Source organism: Diabrotica undecimpunctata, chromosome 9, assembly GCF_040954645.1.
Source record: "Diabrotica undecimpunctata isolate CICGRU chromosome 9, icDiaUnde3, whole genome shotgun sequence".
Lineage (NCBI taxonomy): Eukaryota > Metazoa > Arthropoda > Insecta > Coleoptera > Chrysomelidae > Diabrotica > Diabrotica undecimpunctata.
The window spans coordinates 72130728-72152240 of NC_092811.1; the positions used below are offsets into that span (position 1 = coordinate 72130728).

At 34.0% G+C, this 21513-nt stretch overlaps 1 protein-coding gene across 1 annotated transcript; it reads right to left on the bottom strand.

Annotated features, from left to right (window-relative positions):
* Window positions 1-14195: 14195 nt before the first annotated feature.
* LOC140451147 (uncharacterized) lies at window positions 14196-16366 on the bottom strand. Its single transcript, XM_072544879.1, has 2 exons — window positions 15448-16366; window positions 14196-14962 (listed from the first exon to the last, which is right to left on the bottom strand). Exons 1-2 carry the CDS (start codon window positions 16364-16366, stop codon window positions 14196-14198), a joined length of 1686 nt encoding a protein of 561 aa, XP_072400980.1.
* Window positions 16367-21513: the final 5147 nt, after the last annotated feature.

The window sequence follows — 21513 nt, forward strand, 5'->3', positions numbered from 1 at the left end:
ATAAACAAATTAAATGGAATTATGTACTTTTGCAATTACTGTGATCCACTACCAAAATCAAACAAACGAATATTTACAATAAATGTTCAAATTGTTCTTCATTGATCGTTAGACAATGACTGAACCGGGCATTATTTTCGTATCTAACATTATGTAGTATTGCGGGTATTATATGCATTTCTTGTCTAATTCGTCTTGTAGTTGTCGGATATTTCCAGGTTTCTTTGTGAAAAGATATCAGATATTAAATAACCCCCATAAAAAGAAGTCTAATGGGCATATATCAGGTGATCTACCGGGATATTCCACTAGTCCCATTATTTCTATCCACCTTTGTGAAGAAGTTCTGTTTAAAAATCGCGCATAGTTACTGCGAAATGTGGCGGTGCGCCATCCTGTTGAAACCAGATTCAGCGGTTTAAAACAGTGGGTATTTGAATATACCAGGAAAAAGCTGGATCAGATCAGGAATTAATAAATTTTATAGGGAATCCAGATATAATGGTCCTGTTGAATTTTCGTCAAAAAATATGGAACAATAATTGTATTTCTCACAATACCAGCCCATGCGTTGGTTTTTTGCGGTCTTTGCATATGGGACTCTTGCATTCAGTGTGGATTTTCATCAGACTAATAACGAGTGTTTTGCTGGTTAACACTACCTTTCAAATAAAACGTTGCCTCGTCCTAAAATAAAACGTTATCAATGAAATTGTTATTTTGGTTCATCATATTATTGTCGCAGAATTCAGTTCTTTGGTCAAAGCTGTCTTCAGCCAATTCATGGATAACACGTACTTTATAAGGGTGGTATCTTATTCTTTTTGATACTGAAGACTTTCCAATACCAAAATCCCTTGATAATCTCCGCATTGTATATTCAGGATATACAGGAATTCCTGTACCTATGTATTACCTAAATTTATGCAATGGTTGGTGGAATCGAACATGAGTGAAACTGTCGCGTATTGTATGAGTAGCGTGTTAATTTGTATCCACATTTTATCCCAATTTTTTCAGATTCCTCTGAAAGTGAACCTAAAACTAGCGGCAGCGAGTATATTCCATCGTCTCAACTGTTGGTCTATCTTGCAATTTGCATCCCTCACATGTCGTAATTCTCTGTATTTACTGCTCACCGTAGATTGTGAAATAGATTCACGATCTAGGTGCACAAAGAGCAATCCGGAAATGAAAAAAAGAGTTTCCATTTAAAAAAATGGTGATGACGTCATCACACGAAGATGGTTCACCCTGTATGTTAGATTATAATTTGAAAAAAAAGTAAATTGAATTCAAAAATCAACCTGTTTCGGGAACATCTAATATTATTGGTTATTTAGGTAATAATGAATTTATGCGTTAGTTTATGGACGCACTGTGTAAATAATATCTAAGAGTGACATTATTAGGTATTTCCTATCACGTAAATTGTATATAGGAATTCCTGTACCTATGTATTACTTAAATTTATGCAATGGTTGGTGGAATCGAACATGAGTGAAACTGTCGCGTATTGTATGAGTAGCGTGTTAATTTGTATCCACATTTTATCCCAATTTTTTCAGATTCCTCTGAAAGTGAACCTAAAACTAGCGGCAGCGAGTATATTCCATCGTCTCAACTGTTGGTCTATCTTGCAATTTGCATCCCTCACATGTCCTAATTCTCTGTATTTACTGCTTACCGTAGATTGTGAAATAGATTCACGATCTAGGTGCACAAAGAGCAATCCGGAAATGAAAAAAGAGTTTCCATTTAAAAAAGTGGTGATGACGTCATCACACGAAGATGGTTCACCCTGTATGTTAGATTATAATTTGAAAAAAAAAAAGTAAATTGAATTCAAAAATTAACCTGTTTCGGGAACATCTAATATTATTGGTTATTTAGGTAATAATGAATTTATGCATCAGTTTATGGACGCACTGTGTAAATAATATCTAAGAGTGACATTATTAGGTATTTCCTATCACGTAAATTGTATATAGGAATTCCTGTACCTATGTATTACCTAAATTTATGCAATGGTTGGTGGAATCGAACATGAGTGAAACTGTCGCGTATTGTATGAGTAGCGTGTTAATTTGTATCCACATTTTATCCCAATTTTTTCAGATTCCTCTGAAAGTGAACCTAAAACTAGCGGCAGCGAGTATATTCCATCGTCTCATTGTTCAGACAGTCCGCCATCTAAGAAGATACACGTTATTTAAAATATCGTAATTAGCGAAGGAAATTTGAATATATTAACTGAAAATAATCAAAGCGATAAAAGTTTTGTTATAAACAAGTATCTTACAAGCCTCAACTACAGTGAAAGCCAAAAACCTATTGATATAATATCTAATTGTAATGATGAAGATTAAGCTGTTAGTGAAGGGTTAATTTTAAACCACAATGGAAATAAAATCGTTAACGTAACTGAATTATCTGAAAATGTTTCTAATTGCAATAATAAAGATCTACCAACAAGTGATGGGTTAAAAACACACTATGAGACATCTGACAAATTTAGTAACAATATCAAAAATCGTGACAGTGGAGGTACAACAAACAGTTCTCAGCTTACTGATAAGTCCATAACGTACAGGAAAAAAAATTGTCGGAATAAAATTGAAATAAATGCAGCAATTAGAAAAAGTGGTAAAAGAGTAAGAAATAAAATTCATGCTTGTTACTACTGTAGTAAGCAAGTTATACTTATGGCAAGACACTTTGAAACCGTTCATTCCGAAGAATCAGAAGTAAAAAAATGTTTACTTCATCCCAAGGGTTCTCAAAAGAGAAAGCAAGCTTTCTTAGAATTAATTAGGGTGGGAGACTTCTATCACAATTGCAACGTTCTTTCTACAAAAAAAGGTCAGCTGATAGTAATTAGACGGCCAACAGCAGATGAAGCACAATTTGTTAGTGATATCAATTATGGTCCTTGTCCCAACTGTCTAGGATTTTTATTGAAAAAACATATCTGGCATCATGTGAAATATACATGCAAGGAAAAAGTTAATATTGATGACCAGAAAGAATCCCGTCATGTTATTGCCGAAAGCAATGCTCTCGTAGCTGATATATTCGGAATTGGTTTTACTAAAGATTTCACAAATTCAATAATAGCAAAGTTTAAAAACGATGAAATTGGTAACACCTGCAACAATGATATTTTGATATTGAAATATGGAGCCATGCAGTACGAGAAGTATGGTGATACTCAAAACGAGTTAAAGACAAACCATGAGGCAGCTAGCTCGTTTGGTTATATCCCTTAAGAAATTAACTAACAGTAGGTCGCAAACGCTTGGCGATTTTCTGGTTTCTGAGAAATTCGATGTGGTTGTTCAAGCAACTAAAGACATTAGTATGACCATGACAGCTAGTAGTGACTGTAGACCAGAATTTCATACTCCGAGTTTAGCTTTAAAATTGGGTTATGCTCTTAAGAAATGTGTGGCTATTCAGAGAGGCAGTGCTTTAAAAGCAGGAAATATGGAAAAAAAACAGTCATTGTTATCATTCCTTCAGCTGATGAAAATGGAATGGAGCATACGAATATCTTCCAATGCTATATCCACACTTTACTTAAGAAAATTGAATTCCACTCAACTTTTGCCAATTACGACCGATTTAGTGAAACTTAGTAATTATATCGATACAAATATGTTAAAGGCTAAACAAGAATTAATACAAGACTACACTAATAATTATAAGTGGACACGGCTTACAACGTTAACTTTATCTAGAATAATATTGTTTAATAAACGCAGATCGGGTGAAGCAGCAAAAATGAAGCTAACTAATTATATTTCCCGACCAACTTGGGCAGAGGAAAATACGGACGAAATAAAAAATTCTCTCACAATAATCAAAAAAAAAAAGGCAGAGTCATTGACGGAAATTGAAGGGAAACGTGGCAAAAAGGTCCCAGTAATCCTAACTCCAAATACGAAACAATGTATTGATATTTTGATTCAACATAGAGTTACATGTGGTATTTCAAGTCAAAATGTATACATTTTCGCCAGATCTAATCCATCTAGTTCAAATTTTAGGGAGCATGATTGCTTGAAAAAAATATGTGAAGAAATTGATTTGCAGAATCCTTCAGAAATAACGGGAACAAAGTTGCGTAAATATGTAGCAACTGTATGTCAACTATTTGACATGTCAGAAAATCAATATGACTGGTTAGCTCGTCACTTAGGTCATGACATCAAAGTACATCGTGATTTTTACAGAATGCACGAAAGTATGATTGAACTCACCAAAGTAAGTCGATTGCTCATAGTTGTTGATAAAGGTGAAGTGAACAAGTTTGCCGGAAAATCTATTGACGAAATAGAAATTAAAGGTAATGTTTTGAATATTTGAACTAGTATTAATTTGTTTGCTTCTATGATTCATTTTCTAGATCTGCCTACTTTAGAAGAAGATGAGGAAGAAGAACCAGAAGCTGAACCGGAAGGTGAAGCAGTAATTGATAATGACGAAAATATTCAGACCATTCACAAAACAAAATGTAAGTGATTATTTGAACAATCCTAAGTCAAAACTAAAAAAAACAGTCAACAATATATGGAATATTTCAGTTGTAATCTGAGGCAACTGGGGCGTTGTAAAAACAATTAAAATGAGAATACTATTTTTTGCTAACAAAATAATTTATTAATTTATTGTTTATTGATTTTTTTAGTAACCAAAGCAAAAAAGTCCAAAAAGATTTCCAGAGGTCCAGTTCCATGGACGAATCAAGAAAAGGAAGCCGTCTGCAATTATTTTAAACTTAATATTAAGAAGGGAATTGAACCAAACAAAAAAGAATGTGAGAAATGCATTGAGCTACATCCCATATTAGTTGAAAGATGTTGGTCAAAGATTAAATTTTGTGTTAAAAATGAAATTACTAAACTTATGCGCATTAAAAATAGCAAAACGTAACTAATAATGCTGGATTTTTAGATGTCCTAGCAGTTTTATTTCAAGGTTTTACATTAATTTCTTGGTCCTAATAAGACTAGATTTATTTGAATTATTCACCAAGCATTTTTTATGTTTCAAGTTTTATTGAATGCATAATCGTTATTTTAATTTACATTTAATTTTACAATTTTTTAATTTAGATATTTCAGTTTATTTAAAGTATTGTTCAGAATTAACAACAATGATATTTTAATCCTAGTTTTGTAACTCATTAAATAATCAAAAAAATTAATGTAGATCCTACCTAACTGTGACATTTTGTAAAACACTTAATTCCTAGAATAACTGTATCTTACTCATTTCTAGTATAAAATGTTTCTAAATATATCTAGATTTTTTCTTAAACATAGCAACACTGCTTTCCAAACACATTTAATTTTTTAATACTTTTGGCAACCTATGTTACCCACGATCACATATCTAGATACATCTGGCAACTTTTTTACACACTATCTGTTGAAGCATATTTGTGGTTCCCTTTGGGGCTTATGTACACGTTGCCATAAATATTGCACCGCGTGTATGTAGTGTGTGTGTGTGTGTGTGTGTGTGTGTGCGTGTGTGTGTGTGCGTGCGTGTGTGTGTGCGTGTGTGCGTGTGTGTGTGTGTGCGTGTGTGTGTGCGTGTGCGTGTGTGTGTGCGTGTGTGTGTGCGTGTGGGTGTGCGTGTGGGTGTGTGTGTGTGCGTGTGTGTGTGTGTGTGTGTGCGTGTGTGTGTGTGCGTGTGTGTGTGTGTGAATTTAACACCAAAAAATTGGACATATATAATACTGGGATAATTGCTACATATTTTGTACCAGACAACACCCTACTACGGGTTATTGTAATTTCGGCATTTAGTTTGCCATGTACCGTTGACCTGAGGCTGCATAGAAAATTATAGTATGCGAATCCGGTCGTCGGTGATGGAATAAATTGATTGTGAGTAAATCCTTATTGGACCAAGATAGGCAAAATATTCAAGATTTAAAGAAATGTTTATCAACAATGGGTTTATATCAAATGGGAGACAGACGACGCGAGAGAGATGGCAGCCTCGCTAAGGCAGGGGTTGAAAGTCCTTGGTGGTTCGTGTGGATGTAGTTTCCTCAATGAATGTATCGGAGAAAGAATGGGAATCGGGCGATAGCAGGGCATTAGGAGAGATGTTGCCTTAACCGGCCCTTCCATCCCGATGTCCGGTGTGACAGAGGAGAGGTTTTTAGTTGGACGCCGACCGTCTCGGAGTGGTGACGGGACGAGATGTCAAAATGTCTAAATTCCTGGGGCATCTCGCCCTGGCACGGCTTCGCTAGGGTATTAGGAACCCAACACTACCTGTGCAAGTCACAGGTGTCTGTATGCAGATTTTCCTTCATCTCTTTAACAATGTTTTCAAATGCTGCACAGCGCTGTATAACATTACTCGGGAGAGAATGAATATAAACCGACAAATGGATAATGAAGAAATGGAAGACGATAACGAAATAGCCGGACAACCAGCTCCTTTGAATGCAAGACAAAGACAACAGGAGTTGATAAATTATTTTAGAAATAGAAACTAGTTCCAGTGTAACTTTAAAACAATAAAGAATATAAAATAAATAAATATAAAATAATACACACTATTTACTTTTTATTTAAACGAAAAAATTATTTCCAAAACATTTAACAAATACTTAGCATAATAATGAATTAAAAATCAAAGAAGTAATTCCTATAAACAAAACGTTTTTCTTATAATTAATTAAAAAATCAAATATAACAATAACATAACTTCTCAAACAATGGTCGAATATTCCACGCTTTCACTGGTAGGTGACTCTTCTACATTTATGAGGTAGGTTACAGCAGAATCGAACGATGCAGTGAATTTTGAAGGGGTCACATGTAGTTCCCGTTCTAGTTTTAAAATCTCTAATGTTTTTAGATAACTTTCTTTTGCAAGGATTTCAATTTGGTGTTGTAATTTTATATAATAATAGTCTCCCGTTTTATACCGCTTCGCGGCTTTGGGAGTATAGCAGGGTAATCTGCTATATCTAGGGCCTACGGTATACAAGGAAGGTAACATGGCCAGTGCTACGCTTCAACCGCCTATTATTACCCCTGGTTTTACCCAAGGTACTCATTTTATTCAGGCTGAGTCGACCTGGGGCCTATAGACATTTTTAAATGTCTAGTTGTTCTTGCCGGCGGTAGGATTCGAATTCCGGACCACCGGCGTGCGAGGCAAACATCCTACCGCTTGCGCTACGCAGGCCCGTGTTGTAATTTTTTCTTCTTTAAATCGATTAGTGCTTCGCCAATTGGGTCATTTTCATTAGATATTTTCGACTTGTTCTTTTTTGCACAAGATGCAGTAGGTACACTGCTGCTCCCAGTAGAAATAAACACATTGGTGTTTTTAATTTTGTTTGTTGCACCGTGATCTTGCAAATGGTTTGTATTTTCTATTTCTTGTTCAACGTTCTCAGGATCTTGCTCCCAAGTTTCGGAAATGCCGAGACTACACAGAATTGGATTATCCGGCCCAAGAATGTCGAGAACTACATTGTCCATTTCTTTAAATTTAGAATCTGTGCCTCCACCTGAACCAGTTTTCCTCCTGTTATCAACTTTCTTCTGCAATACGAAAAAAATCAGATACGCTTACACTTTGGCAAATTAAACGCTAACACCTACCATTGTTGTTTTCTTTAAATTTTGCCAAAATACATCACGGCTGTAAGTCCAATCCTTATTTGGAGGCACAAGCCCTAAACTGGTGGATTTTTGGTGCACAGTTTTCCAACATTCTATTTTGTCTTTTTTTGTTAATTTGTCGGAAAAGCTGCTGAAAAGAATTGGTTTCTTATCTCTAATCTCTTTTAAAATTATGATTTTAGTACCATTTAAGACGCTTTTCGACATTGTCACAGAATTATAAATAACGACTGACGTTTAACTAGTAAATTGTCAACAAAAGTTAAATATTTTTTTGTGAAACGCTAGTTATTAACAACTTGTGATTACTAGTGCTGAATATTAACAATGTCACAATTACTAACAACACTTGTAGTTTTGTGAAACGGGCCCCTAGTCTTCTAGTAGGTGGAGAAGATTTTCTCTATTAGAGTTAGCCGATCTACAATTTCATTGACAAATTACCAAACTATTCATTATTATATGAGAGAGAACTTAAAACTGTTTGAATTAAATTTATTAAAACTGATTTTTTTGGGATTTCAAAATTTTTGTGATTCATATTAGAAATAATACTTATAACTATATTTGATATTAGTTCTGTTAATTCTTTAGGAGATTCGTGTATTTTGGATCCTTGTTCTACATTAAATGTAGATTGATAAGGGGGTTTGACATTGACATGGGGTTTAACTTTATTATTTTTTGATTTCTATTGCTATTGGGTCTTGCGAGGAAGGGAGGGGTCGTTTGGATTTTGGAGGTTTTATTATTGTATATCTGTTTGAAACTGTAGGGAGGGCGAGCTGATTGGGGGGTGAGGGGGATGTGGACAATTGAGTAGAGGAATATGAAAAAGATGGAGCGTTCATAATTGGAATTTGATGTGAATTTATTGAGGAATTATCAGCTGTTATCGATGCATAGGTTACTTTAGGAAATAATTTAAGCGTTTATTTGAAAGACAAGCTGTTTTCAGACATGTAATGTTTTATTTTTTTTTGACGGTCGAATTCTGAACATATCTCCCATTCATTAGTGAAGTGTTCACCTTCACAGGAGAGACATTTTTTTATTAAAGGATGATAAAGAACAAGAATCGGAAGGGTGAGACTCATGACATTTAAGACATCTAGGGTTGCTTTTACATTGCTTACTCATGTGTCCATACCTATAACAGTTGTAGCAAATAATTACTTTTTGTTGGTATTTTTATACATTATGTAAAACATGGTTAATTACGATATATTTTGGTATACTTTGACATTTGAATGACACAATTACCGATTATGTAGGTTTAAAAACTACTTTATTCATCTGTTACTATTTTTCTCTTTATTCTTTTTACATAATCCACTGAGAATTTACAATGGTGATCAAATTCTTTTATTTTATCTTTAAGATATTCTTCCGATATATCTGATTCTATATCCCTAACTACACCTAATTTAAAGAATTGAAATTTCGGAATATATGCAATTTGATTTTTTTGAATAAGCAATTTAGAAGTAATTAAGGTATTTGCACTAGCATAGTTTTTAAATGTTATCCTAATCAGGTTGCGTCCAATTGAATCAATTTTTTTAATATAATTATCAATTTCTGGGTGTACGGTAAATATTATTTCACCTATCTTAACTGCATTTAATTTGCCTGTAAAATGTTTATCATTGTTTTCAATAAAAATGTGAAATGGCCCTAAATCAGTTTTATCATATAAATATACAGGTCTGCTTTTTTCTGGCTCATTAGAAGTTAATGAGTTAATTTGTTTATCGGTTTTTAAATGATTAATATTATTAAGACTACTTATCGAGTTTTCTAGCTGATGAGATGAAAATCCATGGGAACCATAACTGCAATCATCCATCGCATCCAGATCCCTTGGCATTTTATCGGGGGGGCTCTCGCCCCCGTTAGAAGACTCCATAAATGGAGCTTTCGACGATCGCTTCGACGACTAAACTAGTACTAATGTATATGTATTAAACTATAGTAATAGAATGTAACTGTGTTTAGGACTTCCTAAATCGCAGAGAACTTTAAAATGTGTAATTTAAATTGAGTTTATATGTAAAACTATCTGAAATTAAACTTTAAGATGCAGAAAACTTTTAAGTTCGTATTTACACTTTGACGTTTATTTGACAGATGAGGAACATAATCTAACAGCTAGTTCACTACAATCCGTAGCAGCCATTTATAAAAATAATCCATCTGGTCAACTTTGACCGAGACTCAGTTTATTGCTTTCCTAGAAAATACACATGGTAATCCTAGTCCACTTAATGAAGCTTTTGTTTTTACGTCAAATATTGAAGGACTCTTACAAGACATAACAGTTCTCCATTCAGAAACTAAGGAAAGATCCCTTAAAAATCGACTTACGAGACTTCACAAGAAAATCAAAAGACAGTTAAACCCAGATGACTCTGATAATATCAGCGTCTCATCTGAACTCCTAACCGATGATGAAACCAATACCCTCCTCTCCCAATAGCCAGAAACACCATCTCAGTTGCCCCTTACCCTTCAGCTCAAGATTCACCTTCAATTTAATCCAATGGAACTGCGATGGGTTCTTTCACCATATTGAACGAATCCAACAACTAGTGACAGAAAAACAACCCGATATCATATGTCTACAAGAAACGAACTCAAAAATATCTAAGCTTCCCACTCTAAAAAAGTTCGAAGGATACCATTATATCAGAACTAATTGTAACAGAGCCAGTGGTGGGACATCTATTTTTATTTCCAGTGAAATATATCCATCCCATCTCCTCATCACCACGGAACTCGAGGCTATCGCCGTAACTACTTGGTGTCCAAATAAACTTACGATATGCAGTGTATACATTCCTCCTAACTACCCACTTAAAGAAATTGAAATTCTAAATCTTATCTATCAGCTCCCCGCTCCATATATTCTAGTAGGTGACTTCAATGCTCATAACTTTATGTGGGGGTCAAACCACACTAATGGCAAAGGTAAAACTATAGAAAACGTTATCAATTGCACAGGCTCCTGTCTACTAAATACAGGCTCTAATACGCATCTAAACTTTTCCTCGTTCACATTTTCGGCGATAGATCTTAGTTTTAGCGACCCAAAAACACTAACTTGGAAAACTTCCGATGATCTATATGACAGCAACCACTTTTCAATATTTGTATCATCTGATATCTCCAACCATAAACAAACTATAACCAGAAACTTCTGGCGGCTAAAAAATGCCGACTGGAAAGACTATACTTCACAAACAGATAACACCTTACCTTCTCTATCCCTATCCGACAATATTAACAATAATCTATTATTAATCACAGATTCCATACTTAAAGCTGCAAATTTGCACATAGGCAAAAATATTATTTCCCATAAAAGAAAGGCAGTACCTTGGTGGAGCACATCTTGCCAAACCGCAACAGAACAACATAAATTAGCTCTTAAAAATTACCATAAAAACAAAAATCTGGAGAAACTCATTGAACTAAAGAAAACCAGAGCCAAAGCCCGATTTATTATAAAACAAAGTAAAAAATCATCTTGGAGAGAATATGTATCCTCTATTAATTCAAGCAGCAATCCGGCGGATCTCTGGAAAAAGATTAGGCAAATCCAAGGAAACAACACCAACCTCAAAATCTCTAGTATTGCTCTAAATAACACTACAATCACTGACAATCAAGAAATCGGCGAAACCCTAGCAACGCACTTCGACACTAAATTCAAAAGTAAAATAGATACCTCCTTACGAAAACCATTACCTAACGCCCCACCCTGTTGCTCACCCGAAACAATAATGGACATCACACATCTTAATTCTCCCTTTCTTTGTGAAGAACTAGTATCAGGTATTCAAACTTGTAAAAACAATGCCGCTGGTCCTGATGACATTCCTTACATATTTATTTATCAAAAAGCTCTCCAAATGTAGCCTACTCAAAATACTTGAGATGTATAATTTAATCTGGTCATCTAACCGATTTCTCAAACAATGGCAAACCTCTATCGTAATACCCATTAAAAAGCCTAACCTAGAACGTTCCTTGGCCAAATCTTATAGGCCTATATCACTAACTTGTACGATGTGCAAAATATTCGAAAAAATGATTAATAAAAGACTCCTATGGTTCATTGAAAAACATAAGATATTTGCTATTGAACAGTCAGGATTTCGTCGGAACCGTTCAACCCAAGACAACCTTGTAATCCTATAAAATCATATATCAGAAGCCTTAAACAAAAGACAAGAAGTCGTAGCTGGAAAAAGATTAGGCAAATCCAAGGAAACAACACCAACCTCAAAATCTCTAGTATTGCTCTAAATAACACTACAATCACTGACAATCAAGAAATCGGCGAAACCCTAGCAACGCACTTCGACACTAAATTCAAAAGTAAAATAGATACCTCCTTACGAAAACCATTACCTAACGCCCCACCCTGTTGCTCACCCGAAACAATAATGGACATCACACATCTTAATTCTCCCTTTCTTTGTGAAGAACTAGTATCAGGTATTCAAACTTGTAAAAACAATGCCGCTGGTCCTGATGACATTCCTTACATATTTATTTATCAAAAAGCTCTCCAAATGTAGCCTACTCAAAATACTTGAGATGTATAATTTAATCTGGTCATCTAACCGATTTCTCAAACAATGGCAAACCTCTATCGTAATACCCATTAAAAAGCCTAACCTAGAACGTTCCTTGGCCAAATCTTATAGGCCTATATCACTAACTTGTACGATGTGCAAAATATTCGAAAAAATGATTAATAAAAGACTCCTATGGTTCATTGAAAAACATAAGATATTTGCTATTGAACAGTCAGGATTTCGTCGGAACCGTTCAACCAAGACAACCTTGTAATCCTATAAAATCATATATCAGAAGCCTTAAACAAAAGACAAGAAGTCGTAGCTGCCATATTTGATATTGAAGGTGCTTTTGACACTATAAGTAGGCAATGTATATTAAACAAACATCCTTCTTAATATTAATGGTAATATATTTAACTTCATACGAAATTTTCTATCTTCTAGATCGTTCAGTGTCTCTGTCAACTGTATTTTATCTTCTACTCATACTCAAACTGATGGCGTACCTCAGGGATCGGTACTAAGTCCTACATAAGTAATTTATTTATGCTCTCACCTCAATTCCCCTATTAAACATATCAGATATGCTGATGATCTAGTAATTTACTGTCATGGACAAAACTCTTCTACCACCTCGAAGCTTATTCAAACTGCTGTTGACACACTTTTTAAAAAAACTAGTGACATAGGGTGTTTTTTTTGGCCTTAGGCTCAAGACCTATTTAGCCAGACAATTGGTTTAATAAGTAAAAACAATCTCCTACACTTCCTTTAAATTCATGACAATTTCCTAATCGTTCGTTCATTCACTCGATTTCCTAACCTTCCCATTGAAAACAATATTGGATGACTATACAAATAGGATTGAACAGGGACACACGCTTCATGCTAAGGTGCCCTTCATAGCGACTTTTTTACACAAACAATACAGGCAACGGTTTAGACCTTTAACCCACACAAAGTTAACAATTCTTTTTAATAAAGTTAAGATCCTTAGCTTTTCAAGCGCATCTACAATTAGTCTGTTAGTATATATGTGTTTGGAGAAGTGTCTTAATGCGAGGAGGACAGACTGTGAGTCAGATAAAATTATATATCGTTCGAAATATAATGTGCTATTAATTATCCAATCCAACGCCTTGACAATGGCTACCAATTCAGCTGTGAATATTGAGCAATCTGATTTTAATTTATACTGAAAATAATCTTGAATATTGTCTATGTAAATGGCACAGTCAAGACCAGCCGGCGATTTTGAGCCATCGGTATAAATTTTACAATAATGTTTACAGTCTTCCAGCTTGTTCTGTACTACTAAATCTTCGTAAACAATTGAAATAGATAAAGCAATTACTACAGCAGGTTTATATTCATATAGTATGTCATAATTGGAGCCAAATAATGGAATCCCTTCTCCATTGAATGAATATTGTGATAAATTGGGAAAAGCAACAGCTAAAGTTGGAGAGTTTTTATTTGCCCACCATTTGTTTGTTAGATTTTCAACAGAGAGACAAGATATTTTTTGTAATAAGCTGTTTTGATTATTAAACTGGCATTTAAGAATAAATTTTTCTGCCAAAAATAGACGTCTTAAATGTAAAGGTGGCTCGTTACATTCTGCCAAAAGGGCTGGTGAGGGAGTAGATTTGAGAGCTCCTAGGACTAACCTTAAAGCTTTGTATTGTATTCTATCCAATTTAATCAAACGAGACTTTGTCGCTGATCCATAGAAAAAGCTTCCATAGTCCAAAATTGATCTGGTATATGCTCTGTAAAATAATAAGTTTATTTTCGGGTCTGCTCCCCAATCTTATCGATTAACGGCCTTAAGGATATTAAGGCTTTTTTCACATTTGGTAATGCAATTATTAATATGCTCGTTCCAAGTTAATTTAGAGTCCAAGGTAACACCTAGGTATGTAAAACTGTTATAAACTGTATACTATATTAATAAACTATATACAGGAATTTCCAGCTGGGAGAATTTTAACGTACTAACTTTTGGTAACCTGTGTCTTGAAAAAAATACTACACCTGACTTCTTAGGTGAGATGTTAAGCCCGTGACTATCAAAATACTTTTTGCAATAAGACATATTTACTTCAAGGGCATTAACACATTGTTGAAAAGTTTTTTTCTCAACATAGAAACAGAAGTCACCAGCATATTGTAAAATGTTACACTGCATTCCCATAGTATGTAAGTTTAATGAATACAAGTTAAATAATAAGGGACTAAGAACTGAGCCCTGAGGTAACCCTTTGTTAACTATCCTTGGACCAATCAGTGAATTATTTAAACGAATATGGACTTGTCTATTTGTAAATAGATTGACTAGGACATAAGCACATTTACTAGGCACTCCTAATTTAACAAGTTGATCAAGCAGAAGGTCGAGAATAACGTTATCATATGCACCAGAAATGTCCACAAATAAAGCAGCTGTGTATTGGTTTTTAGAATAAGTTAACTGGATATCGGTTGCTAAGTGTGAAATGCAATCCATAGTTCCTTTCCCTCTACGAAACCCAAGCTGACCGTCTGGGTAAAGGTTGTTACTTTCCATCCACCATTCTAATCGATTTTTCATGATTCGTTCAAATGTTTTCAATATACATGACATAAGAGATATCGGTCTTAGGACATTAGGATCATTAGCTTTTGGGATAGGTATTACAAAACACTGCTTCAAAGAATCACAGTTATCACCTTTAATTAAAATATTGTTAAAAATCTCACGGAGAAATTGAAGTGCTATTATAGGCAAGTTATATATCATAAGATAATTAATACCATCCATCCCAGGGGAGGATCTCTTAGAATACTTGATATTAGCAGTTAGTTCATTGATACTAATAGGAGATGACAAAAAATGTGATTTAAATGTATCTTCAGTTAGATATATTAGAGAAGGAACATAGCAAGGAGCTATTTTATGAAACAAATTTTCAACTATGTTTTCGTCGTGCACATACAGATTTTTATTTTTTTTATTTTCTTAATTCTATCCCAAATTTCAGTTGGATGAGTTTGTCTATTTAGATTGAGACAGAAGTTGGCCCAACTATTTCTACATTTTTGTTTAAAGGTTAGTTTACATTTAGCATTTATTTTTTTATATTCAACAAAGTTTGCCAGACACATATTTTGTTTGTACCTTTTGCATGCAATTTTTCTCTTATTCGATATCTCACGGCACTCCTCGTCCCACCATTTAGGTGATTTCAATGATATATTTGAGGATGGTCCTAGAATGTTGCAAGCTTTGTTCGCAGCATTCGTAATCTGTTCCATTAAAAATATACACATACCGTTGGTATCGATGCAGTTTGGTGGCGTGGAAAATGATTTCTCTATTTCAGCTGTATATAAGGTCCAATTTGCTTCATACATAGACCATCTATATAATGGGGACGTGATTGCATCATTATAATAATAGTTATTAAGCGTAATACTGATTGGGTAATGATCTGATCCATACGTATCCTGACTAACAGACCAACCAACTGTAGGACATACCTTGGATGAAGCAATTGTGAGATCTACTGCAGATTTAGCCTGACCAGGAGGAGAAATCCTTGTGGCAGATCCATCGTTTATAACAATCAAGTTTGGAAAATGATCTAAAGCATCCACCAAAACTCTGCCATCATGTGAGCATGCAGGTGAGCCCCACATGCCGTGATGGGCATTAAAGTCGCCTCCTATTATGCAATCATGTTTTATTTGACTAAATAAATTTATGTAGTCTTGAGATTTCGCTCTAACATCGGAGGGTTTATATAGAGATACTATTGCCAGTTTTTGGTTGCCAAGAATTATATTGATTCCAAAAACTTCAATTTTTGGATTAAAATTATGATTAAATTGAATGACTTCGTATATAATTTTATGTGAAATGAAAATTGCTACTCCCCCATAACCTTTATCTCTATTAACCGCAATGACGTTAAAGTTATTAAACTTAATGTTGTCAGTAGGCTTATACCATGTTTCAGAAATTATTGCAATATCAAACTTTTCCTCCATTAAAATTTGATAAAAATAATTTTTGTTAGCTTTAAGAGATCTAGCGTTCCACTGAATAATCTTAAGATTTTGTTTAAAGGACATGTTTGACATGTTTTTTTTGGTTTTGTTAGGTTTTAAATATATTATCAACAATGTTTTTAATTTTATTTTCAAACTCTATATCTTCAAAATTTAAACTACTATTTGATAATGGATTCTGTGAAAATTGGTGAAAAAAACTTGTTAACATGGTAATTAATTGATGTTTAAGTGTTGAAAAATCATTCTGCGGCTCTTTTCCAAACTGAAAGACCGGTCCTGCACAAAAGCTAGTATTATATTCTCGTCTAATGGGTGGGAAATTGGGAGAAGAATCACTAGTTTTTCTTTTTTTTTGGCAAGGGTTTAGGAGAAGATGGTTGATCATGTGTTGACCTAAAGTTCTATTTAGAAGAGGTATTATGGACTGGATGTTGTGCTGAAGAAGTTTTTAAAGCGGAAAATTCTATAGCTGAATCAATTAATGGAGCAAATTTATTTTTTTGTATGAGGCTAGAATAGGCCGGATTGTTAATAGCTTTTTCAGCTTTTTTGAAAGATATATTCAAATTAGACATAGCTTCTTTGATTCTAGTTTGCTTTTTAAATTCTGGACACTCTTTATAAGTAGAATTATGACTATTATTTTTGCAAGAAACACAAAAAATATTGCATGCTTCGCACACAGATTCATTTTCTGACCCACAATTTCTACACCTTTTCTTTCCCCTACACTGTGAGCCGGAATAGCCGTATCGGAGACAACGAAAACATTGCATAACTGGATTAATATAAGTTTCTACAGGGCATCTAACTTTATTAATATAAATATATTGAGGAATAAGTTTTCCTTCAAACGTAACAATGATCATTTGACGAGGAACACGTTCCATATTGTTATCTTTTTGGTTAACTCTAGTCATGCGTTTTACTTTTTTAATAGGTACACTAGAATTAATCATTTTTAGGAGGGCCACCTCGCTCTAGGAAGTATCGACTGACCTAACTAACCCGCGTTTTTTATTGGCATTACTGCCGCGTAATTTATTGGCAATACTGCCCGAATTTAGTTCGATTTTTATACGATTGCGACCAACCGTACTAATTTCAATATTTTTATCATACTCTTTTAACTTTATTAACTTTTCACCCAATTTCATTGGATGTAATCTCCCAATATTTAATTCTAAATGTTCAACAAAAACATGAAACGGTCCCAAATCTTTAGGTTTAAATCTATTTGTTAATTGATTTAATAAACGTTGTTTATCATAATACGAGTTTTTGTCGAATTCCAAGTTTTTGTCGAGTGTATCGGTACCAGATAATTCATTTAATTGATTATTATTTTTATTGTTTATACATGAACTCATATTAATATCTTCATGTACAATGATATCCTCAACAAGAACATTGACTCGATTATCTTTATTAAAATTACCATTCGGCGGCCCCTTGCCGCTGGTGGATGGAATGTTTTCCCCGGACATTGGTCCGGGGCAGAAATATTCAAAAAATCAAAATTTACTTACAGTAGTTTTCCTTTTAAACACAAACTTAATATACTTATAACTAATAATGAGAACCAAATAACCGACAAACACCGATGTCACTTCGTATAGTGTATGGTATCACGTCTTTACTAGTCAACAGTCGAAGTACGAATGACATAGGGTTATCTTAATCCTATGTAAAATCTAAAATTATAAACTTCAGTAGACGTCCCCCTTCTCCATCTCCACTTATTTTGATTAACAATGTCCCTCTTCCTGTTGTTAAACAATGCAAAATTCTCGGATTAATGTTTGACTCACGACTAACTTGGAAGCAACATATATTTGCAATAAAAGGAGAAACGTGCATAAGACTAAACATAATAAAAACTCTATCACATCATTACTGGGGATCTGACGAAAACTCACTTTTTAAAATATACAGATCACTAATACGCTCCAAGCTAGATTATGGTTGTCATATATATATATATATATATATATATATATATATATATATATATATATATCCGCCTCCAAAACATATATTAACCTTCTAAACTCAATTCACAACACAGCCCTTCGTCTTTGTATTGGCGCTTTTAGATCTAGTCCTGTAGATAATCTTTATTGCGAAGCTAACGAACCGCCTCTTTGTATAAGACGAAATCAACTGCTACTCTCTTATGCAGCATCGGTATTAGCTAACCCCTCTAATCCAGTGCATCCCTTATTTGTAATGTTCACTTATAATTTACACAATACCAATTCCTTACCACCAATAAAACCTATTCCACTAATTTTAGCACAGACATTTAATTATATCTCTCTTATACATACCCTTCCTCTTTATACCCCCCATCTCCTCCTTGGATCATGTCCACGCCCAAATTTAACACCTCGCTTACCAACTTCGATAAAAATAAACATCCGAAAGAGAGATCATTATAAATGCATTTAAAGACATTATAGATACAAATAAATACGACCTAATATTATACACGGATGCCTCAAAAAATGACACAGGAGTTGGCTGCTCTGTTACAACCTCATCACTTATACCAGCCGTCAGCAGCGTTCATACTGGCGAATTATTTAGTATATTGCAAGCTTTTAACCATATATCTCCACCTAATAAGCAGGTTGCCATATGCACATACTCTCTAGTATCAATCCATTCTATCAAAAATATATTTACCGATCATCCAATCGTCCAAAAGATCCTAGACTCTTACCAAATTATCTTGTCCCAAAACATAACAGTTACCATAATTTGGCTGTCATCCCATATTGGTATAGAGGGCAATGAAACTTCAGATAAAATTCAAATTTGTAAGGACCTAAAATCATATACTAAAAGAAAAACCAGACTCCTTTGGCAGCAGCATTGGAACTCTAACCGTTCGATCTTACACGAAATACAACCATCAATAACCAGTCAGCCTACATTTGACTACTCAGCCCTCTCAAGACGAGATCTCATTGTGATAAGACGGCTTCGGATAGGACATTCAAAACTCAGACACGGCTACCTAATGTCCTCTAGCATCCGTCCCTCCTGTCAAAGCTGCCAATCATATTTGACAATCAAACATATTCTCACTGAATACCATCAACATTCGGCCAAAAGATTACAATACAAACTCAAAAGTGAAGTACGAGATATCCTAAGCAACCCTGACCAAATAAAAGTTGTGCTACAATTCCTTAGAGATGAACACTTATATCAAAAAATATAATATAATAGGGATAGAGAAAAAGAACAAAAAAGAAGAATGGTATAATCAAGACTGTCATAACATGTTAAAAAAGAATATAGAAATAAGACAAAAAGGGATCACAACAAATAGACAAGAATATAAAGCAGAATACAACAAATTAAGGACAGAATGTAAGAAACAAATAAGGAAAATTAAACGAACCTGGTTAAATGATAAGATAAATGAAATAGAAAAAGAAAACACAAACAGAAACACAAAAGCATTTTATAAGAAAATTACCGAGCAAAACAAAACCTTTAAAGGAAAGACAAAAGGCATGAAGGATAGAAATGAAAAAGTATCAGAGAATGACAAAAAAATCTAAACTGATTATTTTAAAGAATTATTAACAGTACAAGAGGACCAAGACTTAAATGAAAACGTGGAAGAAGAGACCACGATGATAGAAACCGAGCTAGAAAAACCAACGAAAGATGAAGTTGAGGAAATTATAAACAGTAGTCGCAACCGTAAAGCACCAGGTATAGACGGTATAAACATGGAACTTATAAAATATGGTGGACATGAACTCAGAGAAAAAATATACCAATTAATAAAAGTCATATGGGACGAAGAAAAGATGCCAGAAGAATGGTACAACGGACAAATTATCACAGTCCATAAAAAGGAGACCAACAAATGTGTAATAATTATAGAAGAATGAAATTATTAAACACAGCGTATAAAACCATGTCAACCTTAATACAACGAAGACTGGCCGAAGCGACTACAAATATCATGGGACAGTATCAATGAGGATTTATTAGGGGGAAAGGAAAGGAGAAATTAAAGGAAAGAAATTATAGAGAAAGCTTATGGATATAAAATAGAAATTGAATTGCTTTTTATAGACTTCCAACAAGAATTTGATTCAATAAACAGAGCGAAATTACTTACAGCTATGAGAGAAATGGGAATGCATAACAAATTAAGACTATTAATAAAAATGACAATGAGCAAAACTGTAGTAACTGTAAAAATGCAAGAAGGAGACACAGAAGAATTTGTTATAAATAAAGGTGCACGTCAAGGAGATTCATTATCTGCAACTCTGTTTAATCTTGCCCTGGAATATATAGTCAGAAAAATTAACAAAGGTACACTTAGAACGAGAGAGGGACAAATAATAGCATATGCCGACGATATTGTGTTAATAACAAAGAACAGAAAAAACAATGGAAAGTATGTTAAAAGAAATGGTAGCAGAAGGGAAAGTAATGGGCTTAGTAATAAATCAAGAAAAACAAAAATAATGAGATTTGACAAAAAATATGAAAAAAAAGACTAGACTGGGAGAATAAATATTTGAAGAAGTAGAAAAGTATTTGAGAATATTAATAACAAACAATGGAGAAAGGGAAACAGAAATTAAAGAAACGATAATTACAGCAAATAAGACATACCATGCAAATAAAAAACTTCTAAAAATAAATTATTGAGCAAGAAATCGAAAATGAAGACATATAAAACAATAATTCGACCGACTATGATGTATGCTGCCGAAACCCTTAGCATGACAAAAAATCAAGACGGAAGACCTTAGAATACTAGAAAGGAAAATACTAAGAGCAATAAGAGGACCAATAAAAATTAATGAAAACCAATATAGACAAAGAACGAATCATGAACTACTAAACGAAATTAAAGAGGATATAGTTTGTAAAATAAAACAGCAAAGGGCAAAATGGCTAGGACATATATGGAGATCAGGACCATCTATGATAATATTTTCAATATTGGAATGGACACCAGCTGGTAAAAGAAGACGTGGAAGACCAAGATCTATCTACATGGCTACAAGAAGTAACAAATGATCTCAGGGCGGGCGTACGGCAATGGAGAGAAAAACCAGAGATAGGAAACAGTGGAGAAAAATAACAGGCAAAATTAGCGGCGTCACCCCGTGTGGGGTGTTTAGCCACAATATATATATATATATATATATATATATATATAT